This window comes from Scleropages formosus, chromosome 10 (assembly GCF_900964775.1).
Source record: "Scleropages formosus chromosome 10, fSclFor1.1, whole genome shotgun sequence".
Taxonomy (NCBI): Eukaryota; Metazoa; Chordata; class Actinopteri; order Osteoglossiformes; family Osteoglossidae; genus Scleropages; species Scleropages formosus.
This window is the reverse complement of record NC_041815.1, coordinates 7,707,977-7,733,117: the sequence shown is the minus strand read 5'-3', so window position 1 is coordinate 7,733,117 and position 25,141 is coordinate 7,707,977. Positions and strand designations below refer to the sequence as shown.

The window sequence follows — 25,141 nt, the reverse complement described above, 5'->3', positions numbered from 1 at the left end:
TTGACCACCCTCTGTAGGGCTTTTTTGTCCTGTATGGAGCAGCTGTCACCCCAGGATGTAATACACCCTGTGAAGACGGACTCCACAGCACACCTGTAGAAAGTGGTGAGGACTGTAGTGGACATCCTGGCTTTCTTAAGACGCCTGATGAAGTGGAGGCATTGATGAGCCTTTTTGATGGTTGATGCTGTGTGCTCAGTCCATGTGAGTTTGGCAGTGAGGGTGACCCCGAGGAATTTGAAGCTGTTGACCCTCACTACCATTTCCCCTCCTACGTAGATGGGTGCCTGAACCGTATCCTGTTTCCTGAAGTCAATCACCAGCTCCTTAGTTTTACTGACATTGAGAGACAGGTTGTTGTCCTGGCACCACTCTGCCAGGAGCCTCACCTCCTCTCCGTAGGCCGTCTCATCGTTGTTAGTGATCAGACCCACAATGGTGGTATTGTCAGCAAACTTCACGATGGTGTTGGAGCTGTGACTGGCCACACAGTCATGTGTGAACAAGGAATACAGCACCGGGCTCAGGACGCTTCCCTGTGGAGTGCCAGTGTTGAGGATCAGTGGGGAAGAAAAAATGTTAAGCAACCCCAGAGTTACTGTTTAGTAAGACGATTTTTTTGTTAATAAACCTTTACTCACAAAGAAAATGACAGGACTTTATTTCAGATATTTACATTTACATTTCAAAAGAGATCAGAAGCCATACCTGAAAGAAAAAACTGCATTGTTTACAAATGAAAAAGGTAAAGACTCATGTTCTGAATTATCCTAAGAAAGTGGTTTAGGTTCTGTAGATTTCCATCCAAAACTTTCCAGATCATAGGCACGACACTACAAAAGTGATGACGGATAAAACAGACACATAGTAAAGAGCAGTAACAGAGACTTTTCAGTCAGTAAAGTAGAAATGACACTTAATATCAATACTCTTTTTTGGACAAGTCCATCAGTGATTCTTTGTTTAATAATAATTTTTAAAAGACTAAAAAAATATAATACATACAAAGCAATTACATTTGACTGGATAAAAACACTATACAAAAGTTTAAAAATGCTAAAATCTCCACTACAACTGGGCATATATCTAATACAAAGAGGTAGGGGGCAGCCACAGAGATCCCTCACCAGTGCACAAACACCTTTCAGAGCGCATCTTAATGCAAAGCTGAAGAAAAGGGAAAATAATGACTGCACTGTAGTTGTAGTTCCGTTTGCAAATTCAAGACACATTTACACATGTTAATTTTATGAATACACGTAACCTACAAATAAAACACAAAAATAAAAAAAAAAATTCCTAAGGGACAAAATGTCTTTTTATACATTGTCCTGGTTAACTTGTCCATGACTATATCCTGGCATCAGGTGCCAGGTGACCTTCACTGTTTGTGGTCACAGCAATGGCTTTTACAACACAGACAAGTCCGGGGGCAAGTTCTGCTAAGTACATAAAAGTGTAAATGTCTGGTCATCTACAAAGCTGACGGGTGCATGACAGGAACCTGACATGGAAGCACCTGCATGGAGCAGGAGATGCGATGCCCCTCACTCCCACTATCCTGTTTGGATACTGCCCAAGTCCCTAAAGGTAGGCTCTGCCTTGCAGCGATTCTCAGGTCTGCTCTGCAGGATTATACGCCTGTATTCTGTTTGATCCAGCCCCGGAATCTGGTGACTCGTGTGTAGATACCAGGCTTGTTTCTGCGGGCACAGCCATCACCCCAGCTCACCACGCCAGCAAGGAAGTAGCGACCTCCAAGCTCCAGGCTGGACAGTGGACCACCGGAGTCTCCCTGTTGGGGAGGAATATGTGAATTGGAGAGAAGTAAAGAAACAAACAAGGAAGTAAAGGACAGACAGAGAGAGTATCAGCACAGCGGGAGGTACCTGGCATGCATCCACCCCGCCAGTTAGCACGCCCGCACACAGCATTTGTGAGGTGATGTGGTTGGACATCAGCTGGTTGCACACTGTGCTATTGATGATGCGCACCTCTGCCTTCTGAAGCACCGCTGCACCATAGCCTGTGGAGATTGGCATTTCCCCTGCTTCAATTATCTGAACTTTTGATGCCAAGTGTTTTACGCAGTTCTACATTTTCCCCATTCATACAGCTGGATATTTCTCTAAAGGCATTTAAGGTTGCTACCTGATGAATACAACAGCCTCTCCTGGAACTGGAATCTGTTACCCATTAATCATGTTTTGATCACAAACCTACCTAAACTGGTAAAATATATAATCTATGATTGAGTTCAGTTTAATTCCTGAAGAATATCATGTGCTTTGTATAATACAGTCATTGTAAGGTTAACATTATTTCCAATCAATGACATCATCACGCTTGCCATTGCTTCACATGAGCGTGCCATTTTGGACCATTTTTACTAATGCCCACTTTAGGTGCCACAACCATAAGTATGTTTTCAATAACGTTCACATCTAGGACTGAACTTGTGTAACCTACCTGTAAAACTCTGCGCATAAGGACCTAAAACATACATCACAATGTATACCAAACTTTCGATAAAGAACTTATGCCTTTCTAGTTCTCTGTTTTTGGTGGGGAGAAACAAAAATACAGTGAATTAATCGTAAAACAAATGTATACATGTATGTTCTATTATTTATATAGAGAAAAGGCAGTGCAGGGTGGACTTACACTGTGTTGCATTAAAAAAAAAAACCTCAGAAAACAAATAGTGAAACAAACACATAAAAAATATTAAATGGGAGCTTGTGGCAGCAACTGCATCAACAGCAGTACAGCCAGTAATTCAGGTCCATGCTTATTTTTAATGTGCAATACTTTAAAAAAATATTCTAAAACAGCTGTATATTGCCATTCCCCAACCGTTTAACCAAAACAGTACCACTCCAACAATCTCATGGCTAGTGGGCAAGTGCGGTTACAGGCAGTGTTCTGGTCCCTAATCCTGATCTTAACTCATCTTTTCTGACATTTACTTGATGTGATCTAACACCGCCCGGTGAACACAAAACGCCTCGGGAATGGTTTAGGAAGCTTACCGTCCTCCTTTGTGGCACCCCAGCCTGTGACCCACACGGCCTTGCCGGCAGGGAAGTCATGGGTAACGCTGGGTAAGCAAACAGGAGTGATGTACTGGTTCAGTGTCACGGGGCTTTCCAGCTCCATGAGGGCGATATCGTTGTCGAAGGTAAAGGAGTTGTAGTACGGATGACAAATGATATTCTTCAGGTTTCTCTTCTCTGTCCACTTGGAATCCGTTTTTCTGGTCTGGTCATGAAGCCCAAGGTAGACTTCCCACACACCTGGCTGCGAGTACCTTTCAGAGACACACGCTAAAGCTGAGTCTTGTTCAATAATTAGTAATCACATCGACAATAAAAATCCAACACTTTTAGGGCTGTGTCCTTCTGACAGATGGGCTAATAACTCAGCTGAGGTCACACTCACTTGATCTTGGAGTCATCCTGAACACAGTGTGCAGCTGTGACTAGCCAGCGGTTGCTGATGACAGAGGCACCGCACACATGTCCCGCACCCTTGATGTGCAGACTGACCTGCCAGGGCCACTCTCCCTCTAGGGCATTCTGCCCCCCCACAATACGAGAGGTCTTGAAGGGCTGCTTTCCACAGGCTAAGGGGACAGCGCAGACTCAGTTATTCCCAGTTTCCCAATTTTTGAAAACTTCGTCAGGGTTTGCAGTCACGTTTAAATCATTCTTGCCTTTTATGAGGAAAAGCCAAACAAATCACCCTACCCCACCCAAGGATGACCATGCTCCACTATCTACACAATCAAGGAAGAGCTCTCAATCTCTCCGTAATTTCCATAGCTTTGTAGTGAGTCTGTGTGTAACCCCTACAATTATAGGCAGACGAATGCTTGCAAGTGCAAACTGCTGTCTGCCTTCTTCTGACCTGTACCTCCTTGTTAGACAGAAATGCATCCTGGGGTAGCTCTCAAAACTCTGCAACTAACATCCAGGCAAACGCAGACTGAATAAATCTGACAGCAAAGTATTTAGCTTCATTGGTTTGTGTGGCAGGGGTGGACAAAGAATAGCAGAGCTTCTCTTACCACAGTTTGCCTCATCCGAGCCATCTTCACAGTCCACGACAAGGTCGCACTCAGGGTTCAGCTTGCTGATGCACTTTCCGTTTTCACATTTGTAAGTGTAGTCTGTGCACAGCACTACGGCTGCTACTCCAAAGGAAAGGGAGCAAGAAGGGAATAAGAATGACTGTTTGCCCACCTATGGGCCTTAAAAAAAGTTTATTCCTTCATTTATTTGTGAAGTAATTAAAGGCGCTCACAGGTTTGGCAGTTGAGTTCATCAGAGCCATCACCGCAGTCGTGCTTTCCATCACACTTCTTCTTTTCCGAAATGCATTTTCCTTCCTGGCAGGGGAACTCCCCAGCTTTGCATTCCACTTCTGGAGTGAGACCGGACCATCTGTCACTATGAGACGTTGCCACCTCACATCATCAAAACCACCCCCACCACCCTGCCCATACTATCTGTTTTGTATGGAAACACCAAAATGCAAAGCAATTTCCGCTGCTGGTGTGGCAACAAGGTTCCTTTCCATATTGCAGGAAACGCAGAAACTCTTACTGCAGTTCTCCTCATCTGTGTTGTCTTCACAGTCATCCACGCCATCACACTTCCAGAAACTGGGCTTGCACAGGCCATTCCTGCAACTGATCTGAGTAGCATTACACTCTGCAAATGCAGGAACACACACACAGTTTCAGACAACACACTGAGGAAACTGAATGACTCTTTGACCAAAATACTCCATTATTACCTCAATTTAAATAGACTATGTTGTGGTGCATGTACATTTTACTTTCACACATTTACAAAACTATGTTTGCAACTGACGTTCGAGTGTGGGAAATGTTAAGGTACTATATCCACCTTTGCATACTTGAACTTCAGAAGTAAACAGTCGTAGTGCGTACGACTGTACGAAAGACTGTGAATGTAGAGTACGTCGAGTATGTCCTCACCACAGTTAATCTCATCGCTGCTGTCTCCGCAGTCATCCCAGCCATCACAGTGCAATTTTACGTTAATGCAGCGGTTGCTCTGACAGTGGAATGCTCCTGGGCAAGCTGCGCAGAGCAAAATGCATTAGCAAGAGTTAGAGATACTGAGCACATTAGTACTTAGTGATGGAAAAATAACATTCAGAGAACAATGAGGACACAAAGAACAGGATGATTTGCAGGAGTATAGGATTATTCAGGAAGTATACTGACAAATCAATAATTGCTAAATATTGTACTTGTACTGTAGACAGGACATTTTGCTCTGAAAAGAAAGAATGTCTAAAGGATTTTAAAAAAAATGAAAATGTCAACTATTTACGTTCAGTGGGTTCGAAGGCCTCAAATTCAGCAAAGAAGCCACGGTCCACAATGGACATGTCAGAATGGAACAACACCTTCAACTGGTTGCGTTTACTGGTGACCACGAAACCATATTTCTTTTCTCCGCAGAACCTAAAGCAAGACGAGAACATCGATTCAGCATCTAAGAGGAACAGCCAGTACAACAGCAAAAGCATTTCAGCATTTTAAATCCCAAACTCAGAAGTTTCCATTAGGTTTCAACTCACCTTTGCCCCTCAATTTCTACATAGTCTGTTAGGCAAACGGTAGAAGCCTGATATGTGTTGGGCAGAAGAAATTTCAGAAATTTCACCTTGATGAATTTGCCTGCAGGTACCTTGAGACAAGCAATTGGGGACACCCAGTGAGAAAGGGCTATCTGCGGACAACTTTGAGGCCAAATAACAAAACAACGACAAGGTCCTAGATTATGGGACATTTTAGGGACAAAAACTCTTTTACAAAAAAAAAAGGAAAGGCATAAGACTTCATCATTAAGTCTGTTTACTTTCTCACCTCAATGGTCCACACACAGTCGACAGAAGGAGGGTAGTAAGAGGGGAATTCAGGACTTTTGAAGGTGCCTTTGAGTCCTGTAAGGTGGCTTCCGCATGCTGAGAAAAAAGAAGAGTCATGTAAATTCTGAAATATGAAACAAGTCATGGCAGACCTGAAACACTTTCCAACTGTAACCGGCCCGTATATTTTTCAGTATGTGACACACTAACACCGATAACAACTGCGGTCAAAAGGGCTGTACCTCGGCTGTTGGCAGGGACTTGCGTGACATAAGCCATGAAGCCAGGGAAGTTGTTTCTCTCGTTAGTCACCAGGGTAAGCAGCATAACATTCCGTGAGGAAATAAAGCTCAGGGGTTCAGTTGGGGCATAGTGTCCACACTTTCTGTCCACATGTTTGAGAGGGGAAAAAAAACAAGATCAACTGACTAAATACAACTGATTGTTGAAAACACTGAATCACTTCAAGAGGTACTGCAAATACAAACGCCTGTAGTAGTACATGTCACCAGTAGGTGTCACTTAAGGAACAGCAAGGCAACCTGATTTTGCAACCTCATATTGTGCGCTTTCAGGGCCTTAAAACGTGGACCACCAACTTAAGTCCCGCAGGCTCGGCTGGTTTTTGTTCTTATTTGCTTTAAGCGATGACATACATATAACTCCTCTTATGTTGCGTTCCAGAAAAAACCAAGAACAAATTAAGAAATGCCGTGACATGCAGAAAGGTCTGCGCACCTAGACTAACCCTTCGTCACCTCTGGTGTAAATTCCCTTTATAGGGAATGCATGCATACGATCAGCACGCATTCCGATTAAGTGTCAGGTTCCACATTCACATTTAATGAGTTACAAGGATACACACTAGTTACTTTTTATATCTGGTAAGTTAATAACCATTATATTGTAGCCTGTGTATACTGGTCATGTTATAGTTTCTTGTACAGACTGATATTAACAGAAGCTACTAAAACTGAGGGATAAATATTGCACTTGAACCACTTTGCACCTTCTGTGGCTATGAGTGTATGCTAGGTTATGAGAAAACAAAGGACTACTCACTCTGCAAGGAGGAAGCTCTCTATTGCAGCCAGCGAGTCGTACACCTTAACAAAGTCATTATTGCAGTTACTTTCCACGCTGAAAGAGTCAAAGGTGAGCTTGATCACATAATTTGGGTCAGACCGCAAATGCCACTGGGTGAAGGTGTTGGATGGATATGGGAGGTCAGGGAAGCCAGGTGACATCAGACTCTTGTTCACACCATTTGAGGTGTGAATGTAGTAGTCATTACTGGCTGCAGATGGAATAACCAAATTGTTAGAAACAGGAGAGCAGCAAGCTTTCCCCACAGGCAGCATGAACATGCAGAGAATTAATACACACACACACACACACATTGTCAGAACCGCTTGTCCCATATGGGGTCGTGGGGAACCGGAGCCTACCCGGCAACACAGGGCGTAAGGCCAGAGGGGGAGGGGACACACCCAGGACGGGACGCCAGTCCGTCACAAGGCACCCCAAGCGGGACTCGAACCCCAGACCCACTGGAGAGCAGGACCCGGTCCAACCCACTGTGCCACTGCACCCCCCTCACACACATATATAAATAAATAAATAAGAAGACACTTACATTTGAACGTTTTCCAGACCATGCGAGAATCCACAGCTGTAAGACAGAGAAGACACCACAGATCTATGTGTGAGTACCTAACCAGGGGAGAATGAATAACTGTTCTGCCACATTGACACACATTCATTTTACATGCATTAGATCCAAGTTATAAAAAAAACTGGCTATTGTGGTCAGCTTTCTCTGCAGGAGGCAACAGAACATCCTTTCTAGGTTTCTAGAATTATGCAGACTACTAATACCTGAAGAATGAGGTTACTAAAGTGGTACAAACAGGTCACATGGTCACTGTCGCTCCATTAAGATTTCAGTGGAGTCTCAGAGGGAATGTTATACCTGATGAAGTCATGTTGACAATCTGAAGGGGGTCAGTCATGTTGATTCTGCGGCCCTGCAGTCTGTCCACGGAAGTCATTGCATTATCTATGGCGGACTGCAGCTCCACCGGTACTGTGAACTCGGAGTAGTAGTAGGCAATCACGCTGCCCTCGCTAAGATATGACAAAGTTACACATGTGCAATACATTGAAATTTACTTACATTTATTGATATAGCCAATTCTTTTCTCCAAAGCAGCTTACAATGTGAAGGAGGTGGGTTTCACAACTGCAACATCTCAGTCCAAGAGCAGTATCTCTAACCACTAGGTGACCTGCTTATCTAAAAACAACTGATATATTTGCATAATTTATTCTATGGCTTTACTGAACACTTAATTCAGATGTGGCTGTGTTCATTATTTCTATACTGTAGAATCACTGCTGTTTCACACCTACTAACATCATTCTGCATGAAACATACCCAAGTAAACAGAATGACTTGCAAGTACACCAGAGGCAACAGACACAAAGTCTTTCAATGTGGTAAATTTATAGTTGCCAATTCAATAAATGTACATGGGAGGAAACTGGAGCAGCTTAAATCAGCTGAACACGGAGAGAGCATGAAACTTCAAATAGAGAGAAATCATTGACAGATGTAATCCAACAACTCAGGATTAATAAATTGCCTGCTACAGAGCCACCTGACCATTTCCTGTCACGGGAAAACTTTGAACACACCAGTGTTTGCTGCTGCTTGGCTTCGCTACTAGGGTAATCAAAAAAGTAGTTAGACTACGGTAACAAACATTATTTTGCCATTACCACAAGATCTGCAAAAAGCCTATGATGTCAAACATTGTTTTGTAGAAGTTAACATCTTTTTCTTCAAGGCTAGATCACAACACACCATTCGTGAGCATCTTAGCTGCTCACAATACATCATCATTTACTTAACGGTAACAAGTATGGACATTTTTTCAGTGACAGATATGAACAGACATTCATAACACACACAAAAATGTACCAGTATTATAAAGAAATAAACTTACAATCATAGTCTATTTAATCCTAAACGTACCTGAATGCTTGCACCGTGGAACCTACATAATGTTTGGACAGCAGTGAGTTTTTAGAGTAGATCTTCTTCAGCTTTAATAAAAAAAAGCATCCTTGTTATGAAAAGATTTTAAATACACATCTCGTAAGGTAAATAGTTTTGTAAAGGTCTTTACAGGAACCTTGTGTAGTAAAGAAAGCCAGATGAATCCGAAATAAGACCACGCTTTTGTCATAGCTGAATCTGGCTACCCCTCACCTGTGACACCACCTGCGCAGCCAGCGCTCTGAACTCAGTACTGTTAGGATGCTCATAGCTCTCCAGGAAAGCCTGGTTTGTGATCCGCATGGAGCCAGTGTACATTTTATTGACCACAGTTTCCTTGCGGACTGTATGGACAAAGGAAATGTAGTAAAGGGCAGGATGGGGTTGAAAAGAAATACTCTTTATAATAATAATCATCATCATCATCATCATCATAATTCATAATAATTAAAACAGGTCCATCTGCTCATATGGTCTCTAGGTGTGGAATAATAGAGAGCTATTCCTGAGGAAGACAGGGTCTGTACTTACAGTAGAAATGCCAGGCCAACAGGCCAGTCACAAGTGCAAGGATGGCAAGAAAGATGACCAGAATAATTGCAGTACATGCCCTTCCTGGTCCCTTTTTCTCCAGCATCCTGGAGTCAGTTGCAGGCAGAAACTGGACAGAAGAATCCCAGTCCTACGGTTCAGCAGGGAAAGAAAGACTGTGAAACTGACTAGAGCACTGTGGTACCACCATTAATATCCCTCCCAGTTTCAGGTTCCATATTCTTGGTCTAGATGCCCAGAAAATACCTTTCATTCCCAACACGACAGCGTAAATAAGGTTACTGAGACAACAGATGATGTTGGTAACAATCACTAGAGTATGAAGCCATAGCTGAAGATGAGGAGACAGATTAGCGAATGAGCTAGTACTCAAACCGGCTGCTTCAACGAGCAGTGAAATATTGAAGCCACATACCAGAAAAACAGAAGAAGTGAGTACGCTTTCCCTTTATTTAATATATTTCATACTAGATATGATCCTTGCAGTGTCTGTCCCTTCCTTTACAGTTAGTCATTGACACTCAAAGTGTATTTTAACCAGAAATTGGTTTAATGGGGGTTTATGAACACACAGATTTCCTTTAGTACATTCTTATCTTATAACATTCCAACCTGTAACAATATAATGTAATATAGTCATTTAAATATTGATAAGAGGTTCAGTTGTAAACTGCTTTAAAAAAAAAAACTCATAAAACTAAATAAACAGAAAATAAAGCTTGCTTATCACAGCCTCTGTCTTCCTTGAAATGAACATGGGTGCTACCTATCTGCTGAAATGTGATGAAAAATGAAACATCTAGTAGTAGTATATCTATCTTTCATTCAGCTCGACTCTTAACAGACTAAGTATTGAGAATGCAAAATAAAAAGAATCATTTACTAAACCAGCATAAATGGATTAAAAATACATTAAAGTTCAACTGTCTAGGATACCAGCCAAAGAAACTGTTAAGAGTTAATAATTGGCAGTGTCAGATCACCACCACTAAAGGATTCATGCAAAAGAAATGAGCAGAAGAACAGTCAGGAATTAGTGAGCGATTACAACTGTGGCAACCAAGCAATTTTAATCATATATTTTAAACAGGGGAAAAAGTACTTATTTTATTAGTGTCACTGAAAACTTTTAACAGATTAAAGAAAGACATTTCAAAACTTTTTGTGTAAAGAAGACTTGGAGCGGCACCCTTCACACAAACTCAGCTGATTCCCATACAAAGCAGCAGATTTTTTTCCAAGATACACACACACACACATTTTCAGACCCGCTTGTCCCTTACGGGGTCACAGGGAACCGGAGCCTACCCGGCAACACAGGGCGTAAGGCCGGAGGGGGAAGGGGACAGACCCAGGACGGGACGCCAGTCCGCCGCAAGGCACCCCAAGCGGGACTTGAACCCCAGACCCACCGAAGAGCAGGACTGCGGTCCAACCCACTGCGCCACCGCACCCCCGTAAATACCTACACACATTGTCTGAACCGCTTGTCCCATATGGGGTCGCGGGGAACCGGAGCCTACCCGGTAACACAGGGCGTAAGGCCGGAGGGGGAGGGGACACACCCAGGACGGGACGCCAGTCCGTCGCAAGGCACCCCAAGCGGGACTCGAACCCCAGACCCACCGGAGAGCAGGACCGCGGTCCAACCCACTGCGCCACCACACCCCCCTTTTTCCAAGATAATGTAACCTATATTAAGTTGCTGTCATATTTTCACAGTTTGCAATGCTGGCAAAAAATTTGCAGCCCATGGAACTTTGCCAATTTCCCCAGGACACGGGTATCCAAGAAAAACTGTTCTCAGATCTCATCACTGGTTGAGAAGAATTGCTGAAAAAAACCAGCACATGACTTCCAAAGATTTAAACGTTGACCTGGAGACACCTGGAAAAATGGTTTCACCCCACACTGTCTGCACTAAACCAAATACAGTTAGAGACCCAGGAGGATTCCACTGCTAAGAGAAAGACTGAAAACAATCAGGCTGAACTTTAAAAAGAAAAAAATGTTCTTGAAGAATCTTCAGTGTTTCTTGAAAAGGCTTTCTGGGAGAGATGAAACAAAATCTAAATAGCTGGAACTGAAAATCAGCCTCATGTTTACAGATGACAAAATGAGACCTTCAAAGACAAGAACACCCTCCCTAAAGTTAAACAGGAGATTTCTTAATGCTGTGGGGATGCTTTGCCAAACGCTGCGACTGGTGGCGTTGAATGTGAGAATGGCAGCATGAAATTCAAAGATTACCTTTTTTATAATGCAATGTCAATGTCCAACTCAGTGTTTTGAAATTGGGTCCTCCATCAAGCTAATGATCCAAAAGGTAAATGCAAATGAACCCAGGATATATGAATTTTCTTTTTCCATTTTCAAGAAATTACAAAAAAAATACATTACAATGTCACGTCATCCCCTGTGGTCAGGTGCAATTTGGTGCAAATTTCATTATATAGCAGGACAACGACCCAATGCATACTTCTAACCTATGCAAAACCTTTGGTGAATAAACAGGAAGCCGGAGCACTGTCATTCATGGGTTGGTCGGCACAACATCTAGATCTTGAACCTGGTGGGAAGAGTTTCACTGTAAGGCCAGAGAACAATGCCCTACAAGCCAGTCGCACCTTTGGGAAGAGCTACAGAAGTGTAGATTGAAATTTTCCCTGAATATATTCAGAAACGGACAGCTAGAATGCCAAAAATCTGCAAAGCAGCAATTGTTGCAAATGCAGGATTCTTTCATGTAAAGTTTAACATATAGAACAGTTATATAGAATAAAATAATGTTATGACATTGTCAATGTAATGATTGTCATTTCTGATCAATTTAATGCTACCTTGGTGAAGAAAAGCATCATTTTCTATCAGAAACATGGAAATTTCTGGCTGATTCCAAACTTCTGAATGCTAGTGTATGCATATGTATATAGCATTAAAGAATAAGAAAAATTTGCAGCTGAAGAGTGCAGAATAATTTCAGCAGGAAGATGCAGCAAACTAGCTGGTACTTACAAGAAGTGTTTAGATGGGGTTATAATCTCTAAAGGTTGTGCAACTAAGTACTGATTCTTGGGTGTCAATAATTTTGTCTAAGCCTTTTTTCAATACAAAAAAAAAGATTTTTTTTAAATTTAAAGTTGAAACTAATAAAATGAGGAGTGCATACTGTAAATTCTCGATTTCTGTTTAAGAGATATAGTTAACATTTCTTGAGTGCCAATAAATTTGATGCAAGTTTAACTTGACTAGAAGGGGTAAGGCATTGTATGTTAAGGTATGTCTTCAGGTTTTTAAACAGCTTCATGTAGGACTTCAAAGACTATTAACATGTCAGTGCAGGACTGAGGAATCCACTGGCACAGGTATTCATGCGATCCTCGTTTGGCTAATCGCACCCACACAGCTCTCTCACAAAAATACACCCTACAGCAGTCATTTCTTTACCTGCATGTATGACAGCAATAAACACAAGAAAACTTTAAGGTACTCCAGCCGCCTCCGACCCGATGTTCACTGGTCCTTCGCTAGGGACTGCTGAAATCTCAGTGCAGCCGCCCCATGCGCCCTGATTCAGCCACCCTTAAGGTGGTTATGCTCATTCCCTTTCTGTTAAAGTTCTGTTTAGTTGCTACTTGCTTCTCCAAAAATCTAATCTCTGCCAAAAATCACAACAGGAAGAATGTTAGTAAAAAAAAAAAAAAACAATATTGATCTTACATATTTTGTGGATAATTACGTATATGATATCAGTTTAGCATAATCCAACACAGTCAGAAAACAGGAAATTCTGAAACCCACCCACTTTACACTAGTAATCTGGTGTAGCACAAACGTAAATGCATAACCCCTGGATTTTAATTTATTTGCCTTCACATGAAGACTCCTAACAGACAAAGCTGTTCTCGACAATGGACACCCGTGCAGCATAATTCACCCAAAACAAGGACTATGCCGAAAGTTTTCCAGAAGAAAAACGGCCGTATTAAAAAACATTACGGACACGACTAATTTAACGAAAACGGCAGCGGAAGTGGGAAAATGCACAAGAGTGACTCGGCTAAGAATAACTATATTTAATAATAAGCAGGATTGTGAAACGGAAGAACGTGACAGTATCACCGAGCGGAAACAATACCACCAGACTCCTCGGTTTGGGAAATTCAATGAACGGTTGTGGCCCGTGTTCTTGCAATCTGAAGGTGCTGGGTTCAAATCCCACTCCTGCTGTAGCACCGACTGACACATTTACTACTGTATAGATGGGCATAACAGTGCAAAGTTGGTCATTAACACAGTTACTTTGTACAAAGACATCAAAGTTAATTATTACTTCAAGTACTAATAATAATGAATGGCAAGACTCAGAAAGGACAGGGGCAGTTGGTAGAGTAGTAGTTAGCGCTGCTGCCTTTGGACCCAAAGGTTGCAGGTTTGAGTCTCCCCTCCAACTATACCGCCCTTTAACAAAATACTTACCGTAAGTGCCGAGCTTAACGTTGCAAGCGGAGAAACGTGTCAGACAAAGGAATAAAGAGAAGGCAGATGTAGATCATGTGAATGTGACCAGCAGGAGCTTGAAGAGGTTCTCAAAGCTCCCTTGGAAGGAGTGCAATGAATGGGGAGAAGAACAGGCTGAAGAAGGTAGGTGTAGGACCCTCCTCAGGTGTAGGTGGTTCCTGAAGGGACCTTGTCTGAATGTCTGTGAGCTTGAATTAAACAGCAACAGTGGAAGGAGCCCCCAGACCATGCTCCACCAACCTCTGTTCACATCTGGAGAGAGCGAGAGGAGGAAGAGAAGGTGGTACCTGCGCCCGTGGGCTGTAATACGTTCTGGAGGCGAGCGGATCCATGGCTCTGGGATGATGATGATGATGGAGGTCAGGTGGGCAACGAGACGAGAGCGCGCGCGGACACCTCTCACCTCGTCCTCCTCCTTCTGCTGCTCTACGGCCCTCGACTCCTCTTCCTGATTTTCGGGAAGATTCCGCACAACGTCGACTTGGTGCTGAAGTAACTGGCAGTTTCGCTGCGTGACCGCGTGTGAGTCAGTGTGCGTTTCGGGCGTGTTCCTCCTACTGCTTCCTGCCCATACAGGTGATACCGCAGGAGCGCGGGGTCGGCGCGCGCACCACCGGCGACGTCATTTTGTCGCTTTTGCGAGTAAGTTTTTTCCCCCCCCACACTAAAGACACTAGTTGGTGAATTAAAACGCGGTTTTTTTTGTACTCGGCCGTTACCTCCCGATAGTCCGCAAAGCACTTTATTCCCAGCGGCGGTTAACATTTATTCTGACATAAACATTTAACGCTGCTCTCTGTGTCCATTTTATTGCTCCACACTCGGGAGCGCGACGCGAGGACGTAAAACGGCCGTTATGATTTTTTTTTTTTAACATTTGGTTTTCTTTAACGGACGCTTTTACAGTGTTCAGTGCTATAAAATTACACTGACTCATATATGGGTAATTGTTAATAGTTAATATCACAAGTAGCAAGTCTCACGTAACGCTCATTCGGTACATAGGACCTATATTATATATAGGTTCAAGAGGACTTGAACCATTCAGTACTGACTCTTGTGTAAGTGTTAGGTTTAAATAGTCAGGAATTATGTTGACTTATTATGTATAACTGCTGTAATGCAGCGTCGTGGTGCTCTGGATCCTATCCCAGATGCAGAGACCAAAACACAGTAAACAGGAGTCTGCTCCTTCATGGGGAAAGTCAATCACTCTGTCACTCACACAGTGGGCAATTTAGTGTGACCAACTCACATCACATTTATTCATGTAGCAACACCCAACTTAGTGTTCATTGTTTACCCATTTATACAGCTGGATCATTTTACATTTATTTAGCAGATGCTTTTCTCCAAAGCAACTTACAAGAAGCACTATGCTAGTGTTACTAGCCCACACACCTTATTCACCGCAGTGACTTACACTGGGTCACTCATCCATACATCAGTAGAATACACTCTCTCTGTCACTCACACACTATGGGTGAACCTGAACTGCATGTCTTTGGACTGTGGGAGGAAACCAGAGCAAACTCCACACAGACTGAGAGGGGATCGAACCCACGTCCTCTCGCATTCCCCAGGCGCTGCGAGACAGCAGCCCTACTCACTGTGTCACCCATTTTAATGGAGCAATTTTAGGGTAGGTACCTTGCTCAAGGTACTACAGCTGGAGGTGGGATTCAGACTTGCAACCTTTGGGTTCAGAAGAAGCAGCTCTAACCACTGTTCTACCAGCTGTACCAGCAAAAACACATTTTTGGATTATGGGAGGAGACCAGAGAAAAAAACACCAGAACGTGCAAACTTGAGAGCTGGGGTACCTGGTACTGTAGTGGTTAGAGCTGCTGCCTTTAGCCCCGAAGGTTGCAGGTTTGAATCCTATCTCTGGCTGTTGTAACCAAACTCCACACAGGCTGAGCAGACTTTGAACCCATGTCCTGTCCTTTCACACCATGGAGGCACTATGAAACAGCGGTGCTGCCCATATGCATACACAGTGTAATATACATTAAAATATTTTGTATTCCTTTTGCTGTAAAATGAGGGGACCCCACCCTGTGAAATTACACAGGCCTCATCTACCCTAAATCTTAAAATATATTCATGTTTACATTTATTCATCTGGCTGATGCTTTTCTCTAAAGTGACATACAACTGAGAAAAAAGTACATTACACCAACAGATGTAGAGATCCACAAGCATGAAGTAGTCAAATTAGGCCAATAAAGTTTTTTGCCAGAATGCATTACAAATGGCTGCAAATAGATCTGATAGTAGGCAAGTTTAAATACATGAATAGCAAAGTTTATGGAGCAGAGTGGGTCTGAAAGATGTAGTTTGAGACTCTTGAATGTTGAATACAGAAGGAATTTGAGATGTTCTTACAGAACCAAGGGGGTAGAAGAATAACACGCTGTATAGTGTCTGTCAAAGTAGTTTATTGACATGTTTTGTGATAGTCATTTTCACTAATATTTGCCTACTCTTACCTTTGCCACTTAAAAGGTCTGAAGCAATTTTCCTGCATAGACAGTTGCAAAACAGACAGTCCCACCAAGACAGAAAATAGAAAATAAAAAAAAAGTAGAAATACAGAACAATGTATGCTAAAGATTTTGTCCTATAAAAGCTATGATAGCAATAAACTGTCATATATAAACATCAAGGAAAAAATTGCATTTTTTTTTTTTAATACATGGGGAAACAAGACTGCTCATTGGAGTCAGATTAAACTGTACTGTTCATCCAGGACCCCAGAACCACATGGTTCTTTCCCATGCAAATGGGTTTAAACAAGGAAATCCCTGATTTGTTCCTACCCCTGGACTTGTGCAATATTGCCACTGTTAAGTCAGATTAATAGTTTCAGCTGGTAACCACAGACTCTTGGTTCAGAGGTTCATCAACCTGAACAGCTCTCCTCTTTCCTCTCCTCCCCCCCCCAGCTTTCAGGTAGAGTTCTTTAGGTGAATTGCTTTAGGTCAAACTGCATGCACACAAAACAGCCATTTATGCTGGCACTGACTTTTGGAAATATAGTGGAGAGAGAGCAGTCACGCTGTATGACCGATTCGTCTCATAACAGCAGTAATGAAAGTGGTGCAGGGCCCCAAGAACGTTGGAGGCAGGGGAAAGGTAGTATGTTTGTGTTTCTTGCCCTACAAAATGCCATGTTGCTGTAACTTTCCACAATGCACCCTATTTCAGTCCTGCTACACAGCATAACTGACTATCAGTTGTGTGGTTAAAGGATGAAAGGGAGAACTATACAAGGGTTTTTTTTTTTTTTCCCCCCCCCTCCTTTTAAGTGATAAAGAACTAATGATTGTACTGACAATGCATGAGGAAACAAAGAAAGCTGCATTTACAAGCAATCTTGAAATCATTTAATATTTGTGAAATGATCATACCAGTAATGAAACAGAAGTCATTTTAATTGATAATCTGCCAGGGTGAACATTATAATTTGTCTATAAAGTTTAAATCCAGCTTTTGTACATGATTAGTTGAACCACTGAAGTTTCTCAGAAGAGACCAAAAAGTGTTAAGCAGTAGCAGCAGCAACATTTCTGGATTGTTTTAAATGCATCAGAATTTGCATTTTATGCAGGATGATTTTTGACACAAGCAAATGGTATTATTGGTCAGTAGTATGTCCTCCCCTTTTGCTTTAACTGGCTCCAGTGTCCCCTGGCTCCTCAGGCTAGATGTGCATCTGCTCCAGATATTTGTAGGTGGGATTCTCATACCCATGGTTTTGCATCTTGGTCAGATGACGCTCTTCTGGTGAGAGCATGGGATCCACCTTTGCCAGACACAAAAAAAAAAAAAAAAATTATAGATAAGGAAAAAAACTGCAACAACATTCCCAATATATTCTGAGTTGACAGTACATCAGTGAAAACTGTTGCTCAAATGCACTCCGTTCAGCCCTCTGGACTTCGCGACCTCTTCAGTTCCAGTCATAAGATTGATGTACTGGCAAATGGAACGATGGCCTAGAATACACTCAACTGAAGACATCCTTGACCATTTACAGCACTAGCTCCCCCCCCACCAGCTCAGAGAATTCACTTAAGTTTGATCAGGAAATGAACCAATGTCTTCCCAGCTCTTCTGCAGCAATTCCCAGAGGTAGAATACTTGTGTGCCACCTTTCACTCTTTGCAGTTTCTCCCATATAAAAGTTACATGGTGCTCAGGTGTACACAAACTTTTCAGTTGTACTGTAATCAAAGTGGGACTTCATTTCAGAACAGCTATGAGCTAATTAGCAACATGTTGCTAAAAGAAACTGCCTTGTGGAGTTTGACTGCTGCCAGGAATGTCTTCTGCAAAGACAAGGTTGCATGAAGCTGTAATTTTGCCCAGAATGGGGCTCACCGGTCACCTGTGACAACTCACCTCCACAATACCATGGCTGATTGTCCCGTAGTGCCTTTTCCGCAGCATCACGAGACTAATCACAATTACCATTACAATGGCCACAGCAACAACGAGCAGACCGATCAGAGCACTGGTCCCGAAGCTGAACTCTTCTTCCAGAGGCTTGAAGGATTCCTGCAGTGGGAGATGAGACTGCAAGTCAAAGGTAGAAGTATAGGGAGCCATACATGGATACATAGGTTTTAGAAGACATTACTACTATACATTGTGTTCAAATCTACACCAGTCCCTCACATAATGGGGTTAATTCTTTCCATGAACATGAGGATAGAATTATTTCCAATAGAGGAGGGTGGGGGGGAATCAGGTGCTAGATAACTATAACTTAATTTTTTCCCCCCAGTTTATATTTCTCTGAAGGGGGCACAGTGGGTTGAACCTGGTCCTGCTCTCCAGTGGGTCTGGGGTTCAAGTCCTGCTTGGGGTGCCTTGCGGCAGACTGGCATCCCATCCTGGGTGTCCCCCCTCCGGCCTTAAGCCCTGTGTTGCCAGGTTAGGCTCTGGCTCCCCGCAACCCCGTATGGAACAAGTGGTTCAGACAATGTGTGTGTGTGTATATAATATATACATTTCTCTGCCTTTGCAGCTTTTTTCTGACTTCTAATAATCTGGTTCACAGATGTTTATGGCAGACTATGTTCTTAAGACCTGGACACATATGGTGCCAGACATGGCCATAACCATTTGTGAGTTCTGAGCTGAGGTTACCTCATCCCTCCACAAATTTAAATTGGTTATCAGGGAAGAAGTCAATCAGCAAATCTCATCTGAGCAGGTGTTTGCAATTTCATCCTCCTGTGTAAGTACATAGACACTATTCCATTAGAGGTGCACTGCAGTGTTAATGTAGATTTGATGCTCTCCACTTGCTTGTCAGTTTTGCAATTGTGTATGGTATTAGTGTTGATGGTTTTAGATTTGGTTTTGTAGTTTGTAAGCATTTAATCAACCTTTATTCAGCCATTATACTTGCTCATTTGTGTATATTTTTTTTAAAAAGTTATTATAAGGGTATCAGGACTTGTCTATCCTGTGTCTTATGCACCTACTGAAATGATGAACCTCAATGCAGCAAGTGGTAGGGAACAAACTAGGTTTGCTTGAGACTTAAGTCTGCAGCTATGTCTCCTCTTAATGTAATGCATAAATTGTACTTTTGCTGAGATGTACATCGCTTTGGACAAAAGTGTCTTCTAAATGAAGTGAAGTAAATGTAATTTGCCATTTCATGTGTGGTATTTATTTTAATCAATGTTTCTATGTAGTTGGTTTTATGGAAGTTTTACAAAATTACCATCTCCACCCATTGGATAAAGTCCAACAACCATTTGAACCCTACTTGTACAGTTACTGTCATTGCTGCTAGCATCATATAGAGGTTAATACAGAAGATTTAGCCAGGAGTGAAGCTGAATGAGGAACAACTTTCAGTTTGTAACACCAAGACTGCATCTCTGCCACAGAGCATTTGACTAGTGAAAATGCTGTTGTACAGAATAAAAACCTTTCTAAATGTAAAATGACCATGCAACAGGCAAAAATGCCATTGCATGGAATAAAAACACTGTTGCATGAAAAAAGGCCATTAGCCTTTGTAGACTTTCATTGTATGGAAACCCTTTACGCAAAGAATGAGCATATTCAAAATATTCCATTGCAGTGTTTCTTGCACTATAATTTAACTGGAGATCTACAGGCAGTACTATACTTACCATTTCATCATCGTGCATAATTCTCTCTGAACTGTAAATAACCTCTTTAACATCCAGAGACTCATCTATGACCTAACACAGGGGAAGAGGCACAGTTTAAGCAATACAGACCTTTACAATTACACTCAAACATTAACATGGATCGGCATTGTTTTGACAGTAGTAGAAACTTATACTAAATTAAAAAACATACATCTAAAAAAAGTGGTTTAAAAAAATGCTATGCCCACAAACAAACTCAAGGGCTGCTTCTGTAGAAAGATATGGGTTAATTATCAACATTCCAGGAATATGCTCTCCCATTAACTTGGAAGTTTACCCTCCCAGAATGTGCTCTTATGTTGGAATTGGAGAATTTAAACAAGGTTAATGTAAAACCCTAAAATTATAGGGAGTCAGGAATGCATAGAAACTTTACTGAAAGACAAATACAATCAATCAATGTAGCTCTAAACCTGTGAAAAAGTGAGGAATAAAGTTGTACTTATAGCTGTCTGCTCTTCAGCGTTAAGGTCACTTACATCATCATTCAGCTTGGGCTTGCTGTTGATCACAGCCTCCTCAGCACCAATCAATCCATTAAGTCCTGATCCTAAAGAACAAACACTGAGTCAGAGGATACAGGAGTGCTCCAGAGGGGAACTTGCAAGATAACAGGACAATTTGTGTCACTAACTGCATTGCTTAATGTACCTACCCACAAGGAATTTAGTGAATATACCACCACTAACAGAGACCTTTGAACAAGTGGGGCACCATATATAGAAGATGCACAGGTAAATATCTGCAAGGTGATTAACAGACCAAACATATCACATCCACAGTCAGTTGGCATGAGGGTGAGTCACCCATCTAAAAGTGAGTCAAGCCCTTACGGGTTTAAACAATTGAACAAGATCTAAAAGCAAGATTATGCAAAGTTTCAGTAACATGATCCATCTAAATCACAGCCTTACAAAGTGAAGATGAACCCAACTGTGGGTTAATCAACAGCTTGAGTGTAGAATTAAGCAATGAAGAGAACTGGGGAGGCAAGAGCACTGGAGTATCAAATTATGTGAAGATTTACAGAGAGCCACTTCTAGTCAGAAAGCAAATTAAGATCCCAAATGATCTCAGCAGGTACAATAACCTGTTCACCCTTGTAGAACTGAACAATGTTGTAGAAAGCAAAGAATTCTATGCATTTTGATGTGCAGTTCAGGTTGCAGCATATGTGATTTGTGACCCTCTGCATTTATAACGGCCACCCCAATAAAATTACTGGAGTCCTGATGTTTGGTTGTCATGTGACAACTGCTCCATCTGCTGTATGACAATGTTGGGTGGACACTCATTTGTTACTGCTGGTGTCCCAATCAGTGTTTTGGTGTCTAGCAACAACTTGTGCAATTCTCTAAAGGTTGTCACTTTCAATAAAGTGAAAATGAGTGTCAGGGTCCTGAAAAGAAATGTGAAAGCTTTAGAAATTGATGTGAAAATCGTATTTACTGCATTAATTAGTGGTATTAGAATTTTCACATTTCCTACATTACAATAAGTATTCACTAAATAAGCAAAAAAGAATTCTACAATTTGCATTTATGGATGTAAAATGTTTGTAAGTGTATGCCTTTGTTAAAGGCAATTTAAAAAGTTGACGACAAAACCCTGTCATAAGTAGAGGACCACCTGTATTAACCTCTTTACCTGATGCTTTTGTTCCAGGAAATTTAAATGAGTTTTTTTAATACTGAAAAGTATTTTATACAGTCATGTTTCCCCCCCGAGCAATTCAAGGCAAGTACCTTTCTCAATTGGCCTTACAGGAAGAGTGGGAATTTGCATCCAGATCCTTTGACTATGAGGCAAAAGCTCATGCTACCTGTTGCCTCCTCAGTTCATCATTTTCAATTACAGCTCTGGAGGGACCTTCTTGGTTTCTTTAAAGACCAAAACCACTGAGTATGCCAAGTAAAACAATGGAGATTTTGTGCACAATTGTGCTGAGTGCTCTATGAAAATAAATTGAATTGCATAGTGTACTGAGGAAGAAGCAGCAGCAAGGCAACAAAAATGAAGGCCACACACACACACACACACACACACACACACACACACACACAAAAAAAAAAATCTGGAGGTTGAGATTCAATATGAAAAAGCAAGAGGAAAACAAATTGCAAGAGTCATGGAAGGCTGAAAGAAAGTAAAGAGGAAGCAGGAACCAACCTTTCTTCATGCCAAGGGAGGTGTTGGGCAGAGCGCCTAGCCATTGGGACAGTGCAAAAAGGAAGAAACAGGAAGTGGAGGAATGGAATAAGGGTTGAAAATATAAAAGGTGAGAAGAGAAGACATTTCAAACCACTATGGAGCTCCTGCAAGGAGGCACCACAAATCATAATGGGACATAAGCAATTACTTCACAGCAAAGAGTGAAGGTACATTGGGCCATTAAATTACACTGCAAGGTCAACACAAATTAGTATAACAAAAGTACCACATTTTATTGCATTGCCAACACTTACGAGTGACTTACCCATTTATACAGTTGGATCTTTTACTGGATCAATTTAAAAACATTGCTTTGAGGCCAACGAAAACAGAACCCCTTAATGGGATTTCAGCAAGCAGTTACAGAACCTATCCTCGATTGCCATGCATCCAACAACCCTTACTGCTCATTAATTTCGTGCAGTATCATTGTAAGTTTGTGTCCCAACTTATAGAATGTTAAAGTGTTTGATGGAAAGTCTGGTGCAGTCATACTAGGTTAGATAACATGGTCAAAGTATTTTGTTGTAGAGCATACATTCATGTGCCTTAGGGACTTCATTACTTTTTTGTTCTGGGTGAACTTTCAAAAGACTAAACCACCATTTTTTTAAAACCTAGAAGAGCAAATGGGGGAAAAAAAGCAATGACTTTTTTTTAAAAAAAGGGGGATACAATGAATGTCAAAGGTCTGCCACAGCTCACCCTCAAGTCCTGGCTGGACACCCAGAGAGGTGACCTTGAAGGGGCGGTAGGAGCTGTCTACCAAAGATGGCTGCTCCGCACGCTCCTTGGATAGCACCATGTCATCTGGCTGGGACTTGGAAATGGAGGACAGGAACTGGTCCATTTCCGAGTTTTGTTCCCGGAGAAGCTCATCTGGAAGAGCGAAGGGGCACGGGTTCCAAAAGCAGACACAAACAAAACCAGAAGTGGTAAGGTGCAGTGAATGACTGACTTTATGAATCAATTTCCCAAGCAGCAAATATTTAATGCATGCACTCTCAAAGAACACCAATTAGTCTTCGCTCACAAAAAGTTCTACTCAAACCTGCAGATCACACAGACTGAGTCAGAAAACAGAAGCTGTGACCCAGTTTTGTCACCATTTCAGCAGACCAAACTGACAATTGCCATAATATAGTCACTTATCACCAAATAGAATGCACCACTGAGGTATGAACATCTACCATCTCTGCTCTGACAGACAACTGGTTCAGACAGTTTAAAATCAAAAGCTCTAGAATAGTTCACATTGTTGATTTGAAAAATACCAATGAGACATTATTGAAGTGCACTGAAAAAGCAAGAGTCTCCTGGTAATTTGATGTCAGCCAAATTCCAACACATCCTGTGGTTTTACTACTTGAACTAGCAGGGTACCTTGATGAATTAAGGTATTTCACAGCTTCAAAATATGAAAATAGCAATTTGAAAGATACATTGATGGCTTCCCATCACAAACACCATTTTGAGAGCAAGACAAATAAGTTCATTTTATATTGTCATACTGACCAATCTCATCCTGGATCTTCTCAGCAACATAAGGCACCTTGTAGACCATGGACACACTCTGGTTCATCCTCTCCTCCACAAAACGCAAGTGGGTCATCACCTGTAGGCAAAAAGGGACAACGTGGATAAACATTTTGAACAATGATAGGCTAATCCTGTGTCTTGTTAGAAAAAAAGGACAGCATATCTGACCTGGGAGTTCATCTGGGCAGCCTTCTCTGGATCCACAGCCATCACATGCTGGAAGTGGCGAATAGTATGCTGGCGGTCCTTGTTTTCTGCACGAACGTATCTCCGCATGGCCTGCAGGATGCGGTGGGGCTGCAAAAGGAAAACACTTCTAAACTGTCAGATTTTAAAGGCATCTAGGAAATCTGGATAAATATTAAAAAGCTGGGTTGAGGTTTAAGGGCATGGAGATACAGATAAGATTCTCTTCCACATAGAATTTTTTTTTTTTTTTTTTTTTTTTTACACACTTCTTCCACAAAGACTTTGAAATTCATGAATTGGTCTCAGCATTTTAATCCTTCACCATTAGTGTGATGGCTGAAGAAAGATGTGGTAGTATTTTACCCTGGGGGGTTCCGCCACAAGGGTGGCCAGATAGGACTCCAAGGCCTGGCGTCGACGATCGTTCAGCAAGGCCTCCACTCGCGCAAGGTGGGTCTCTACCAGCTGCTGCTTCTCACTAGCTGCTTCTTCTTCCAGGGATTCCACCATGGCTTGAAAGTGCTGTGTGGAAAAACACCAAGTGCCACCAAATCAACAGAAATTAAGTAGGGTTTAATGTAGGGGCAGCAATGAGACAAACCTGGATCAGTGTTTGTCTCTCAGCCTTGGGCAGGTTCTTAGCCTGTTGTTCAGCTTCCTCCCATTCCTTCCTCACCTGGAAAGAGACAGAATGAAAGGGTAGGGTAAATGAGTTCCTCACCCCTCTCTGAGGTGGTGTAAGAGGAGGTGACACCAGCTCACTCTTTCCATGCGCTTCTGATGCCGGATCTCCAGCTGCTCCTTGGCTTTCTGGAAGCGGATGTGCTCTTTGTCGTCAGCCGGCGTCTCGAAGTACACGTCCACGTCATCAGTGGGCTTGGGGGTGGGTTGAGCTGGGACTGAGGTAGGCACAGAAGGTAAGGTCAGCAGTGACTGGGCTCACTTTACAAGCACTGGT

The 25,141-nt window shown here is 42.2% G+C and overlaps 2 protein-coding genes across 3 annotated transcripts in view; both read right to left on the bottom strand.

The window, feature by feature from the left end:
• Positions 1-709: 709 nt before the first annotated feature.
• On the bottom strand, positions 710-14,785 carry st14a (ST14 transmembrane serine protease matriptase a). Its single transcript, XM_018765108.2, has 19 exons — positions 14,329-14,785; positions 9,500-9,650; positions 9,182-9,312; positions 8,945-9,015; positions 7,880-8,034; positions 7,544-7,579; positions 6,970-7,204; positions 6,150-6,292; positions 5,906-6,003; positions 5,617-5,726; positions 5,367-5,500; positions 5,006-5,110; positions 4,608-4,715; positions 4,306-4,425; positions 4,070-4,192; positions 3,442-3,625; positions 3,033-3,310; positions 1,890-2,026; positions 710-1,795 (listed from the first exon to the last, which is right to left on the bottom strand). The coding sequence occupies exons 1-19, from the start codon at positions 14,371-14,373 to the stop codon at positions 1,634-1,636; spliced, it is 2,526 nt and encodes an 841-aa protein (XP_018620624.1). The 5' UTR covers positions 14,374-14,785; the 3' UTR covers positions 710-1,633.
• A 2,195-nt stretch (positions 14,786-16,980) lies between these two features.
• LOC108941835 (amyloid-like protein 2) overlaps positions 16,981-25,141 on the bottom strand; it is a 29,283-nt gene continuing 21,122 nt past the window's right edge. For both annotated transcript variants that reach the window (XM_018764709.2, XM_018764719.2), the window contains 10 exons: positions 24,946-25,082; positions 24,785-24,859; positions 24,547-24,705; positions 24,163-24,291; positions 23,971-24,070; positions 23,161-23,334; positions 20,724-20,794; positions 20,203-20,274; positions 18,449-18,604; positions 16,981-17,849 (listed from right to left, as the gene is read on the bottom strand). In XM_018764709.2, coding sequence (XP_018620225.2) covers positions 17,748-17,849; positions 18,449-18,604; positions 20,203-20,274; positions 20,724-20,794; positions 23,161-23,334; positions 23,971-24,070; positions 24,163-24,291; positions 24,547-24,705; positions 24,785-24,859; positions 24,946-25,082 — 1,175 coding nt within the window. In that variant the 3' untranslated portion in view covers positions 16,981-17,747. The remainder of the gene's footprint in view (positions 17,850-18,448; positions 18,605-20,202; positions 20,275-20,723; positions 20,795-23,160; positions 23,335-23,970; positions 24,071-24,162; positions 24,292-24,546; positions 24,706-24,784; positions 24,860-24,945; positions 25,083-25,141) is intronic.

Bases quoted from the DNA above. Each gene is read 5' to 3' on its own strand.
- st14a (XM_018765108.2), bottom strand. From the start codon at position 14,373: ATGGATCCGCTCGCCTCCAGAACGTATTACAGCCCACGGGCGCAG. The intron at 5,727-5,905 runs GTGAGAAAGTAA...GCTTGTCTCAAG, and splicing joins ACTGTGTGTGGACCATTGAG to GTACCTGCAGGCAAATTCAT. The intron at 5,111-5,366 runs GTAAATAGTTGA...TGCTCTGCGCAG, and splicing joins GGCCTTCGAACCCACTGAAC to CTTGCCCAGGAGCATTCCAC.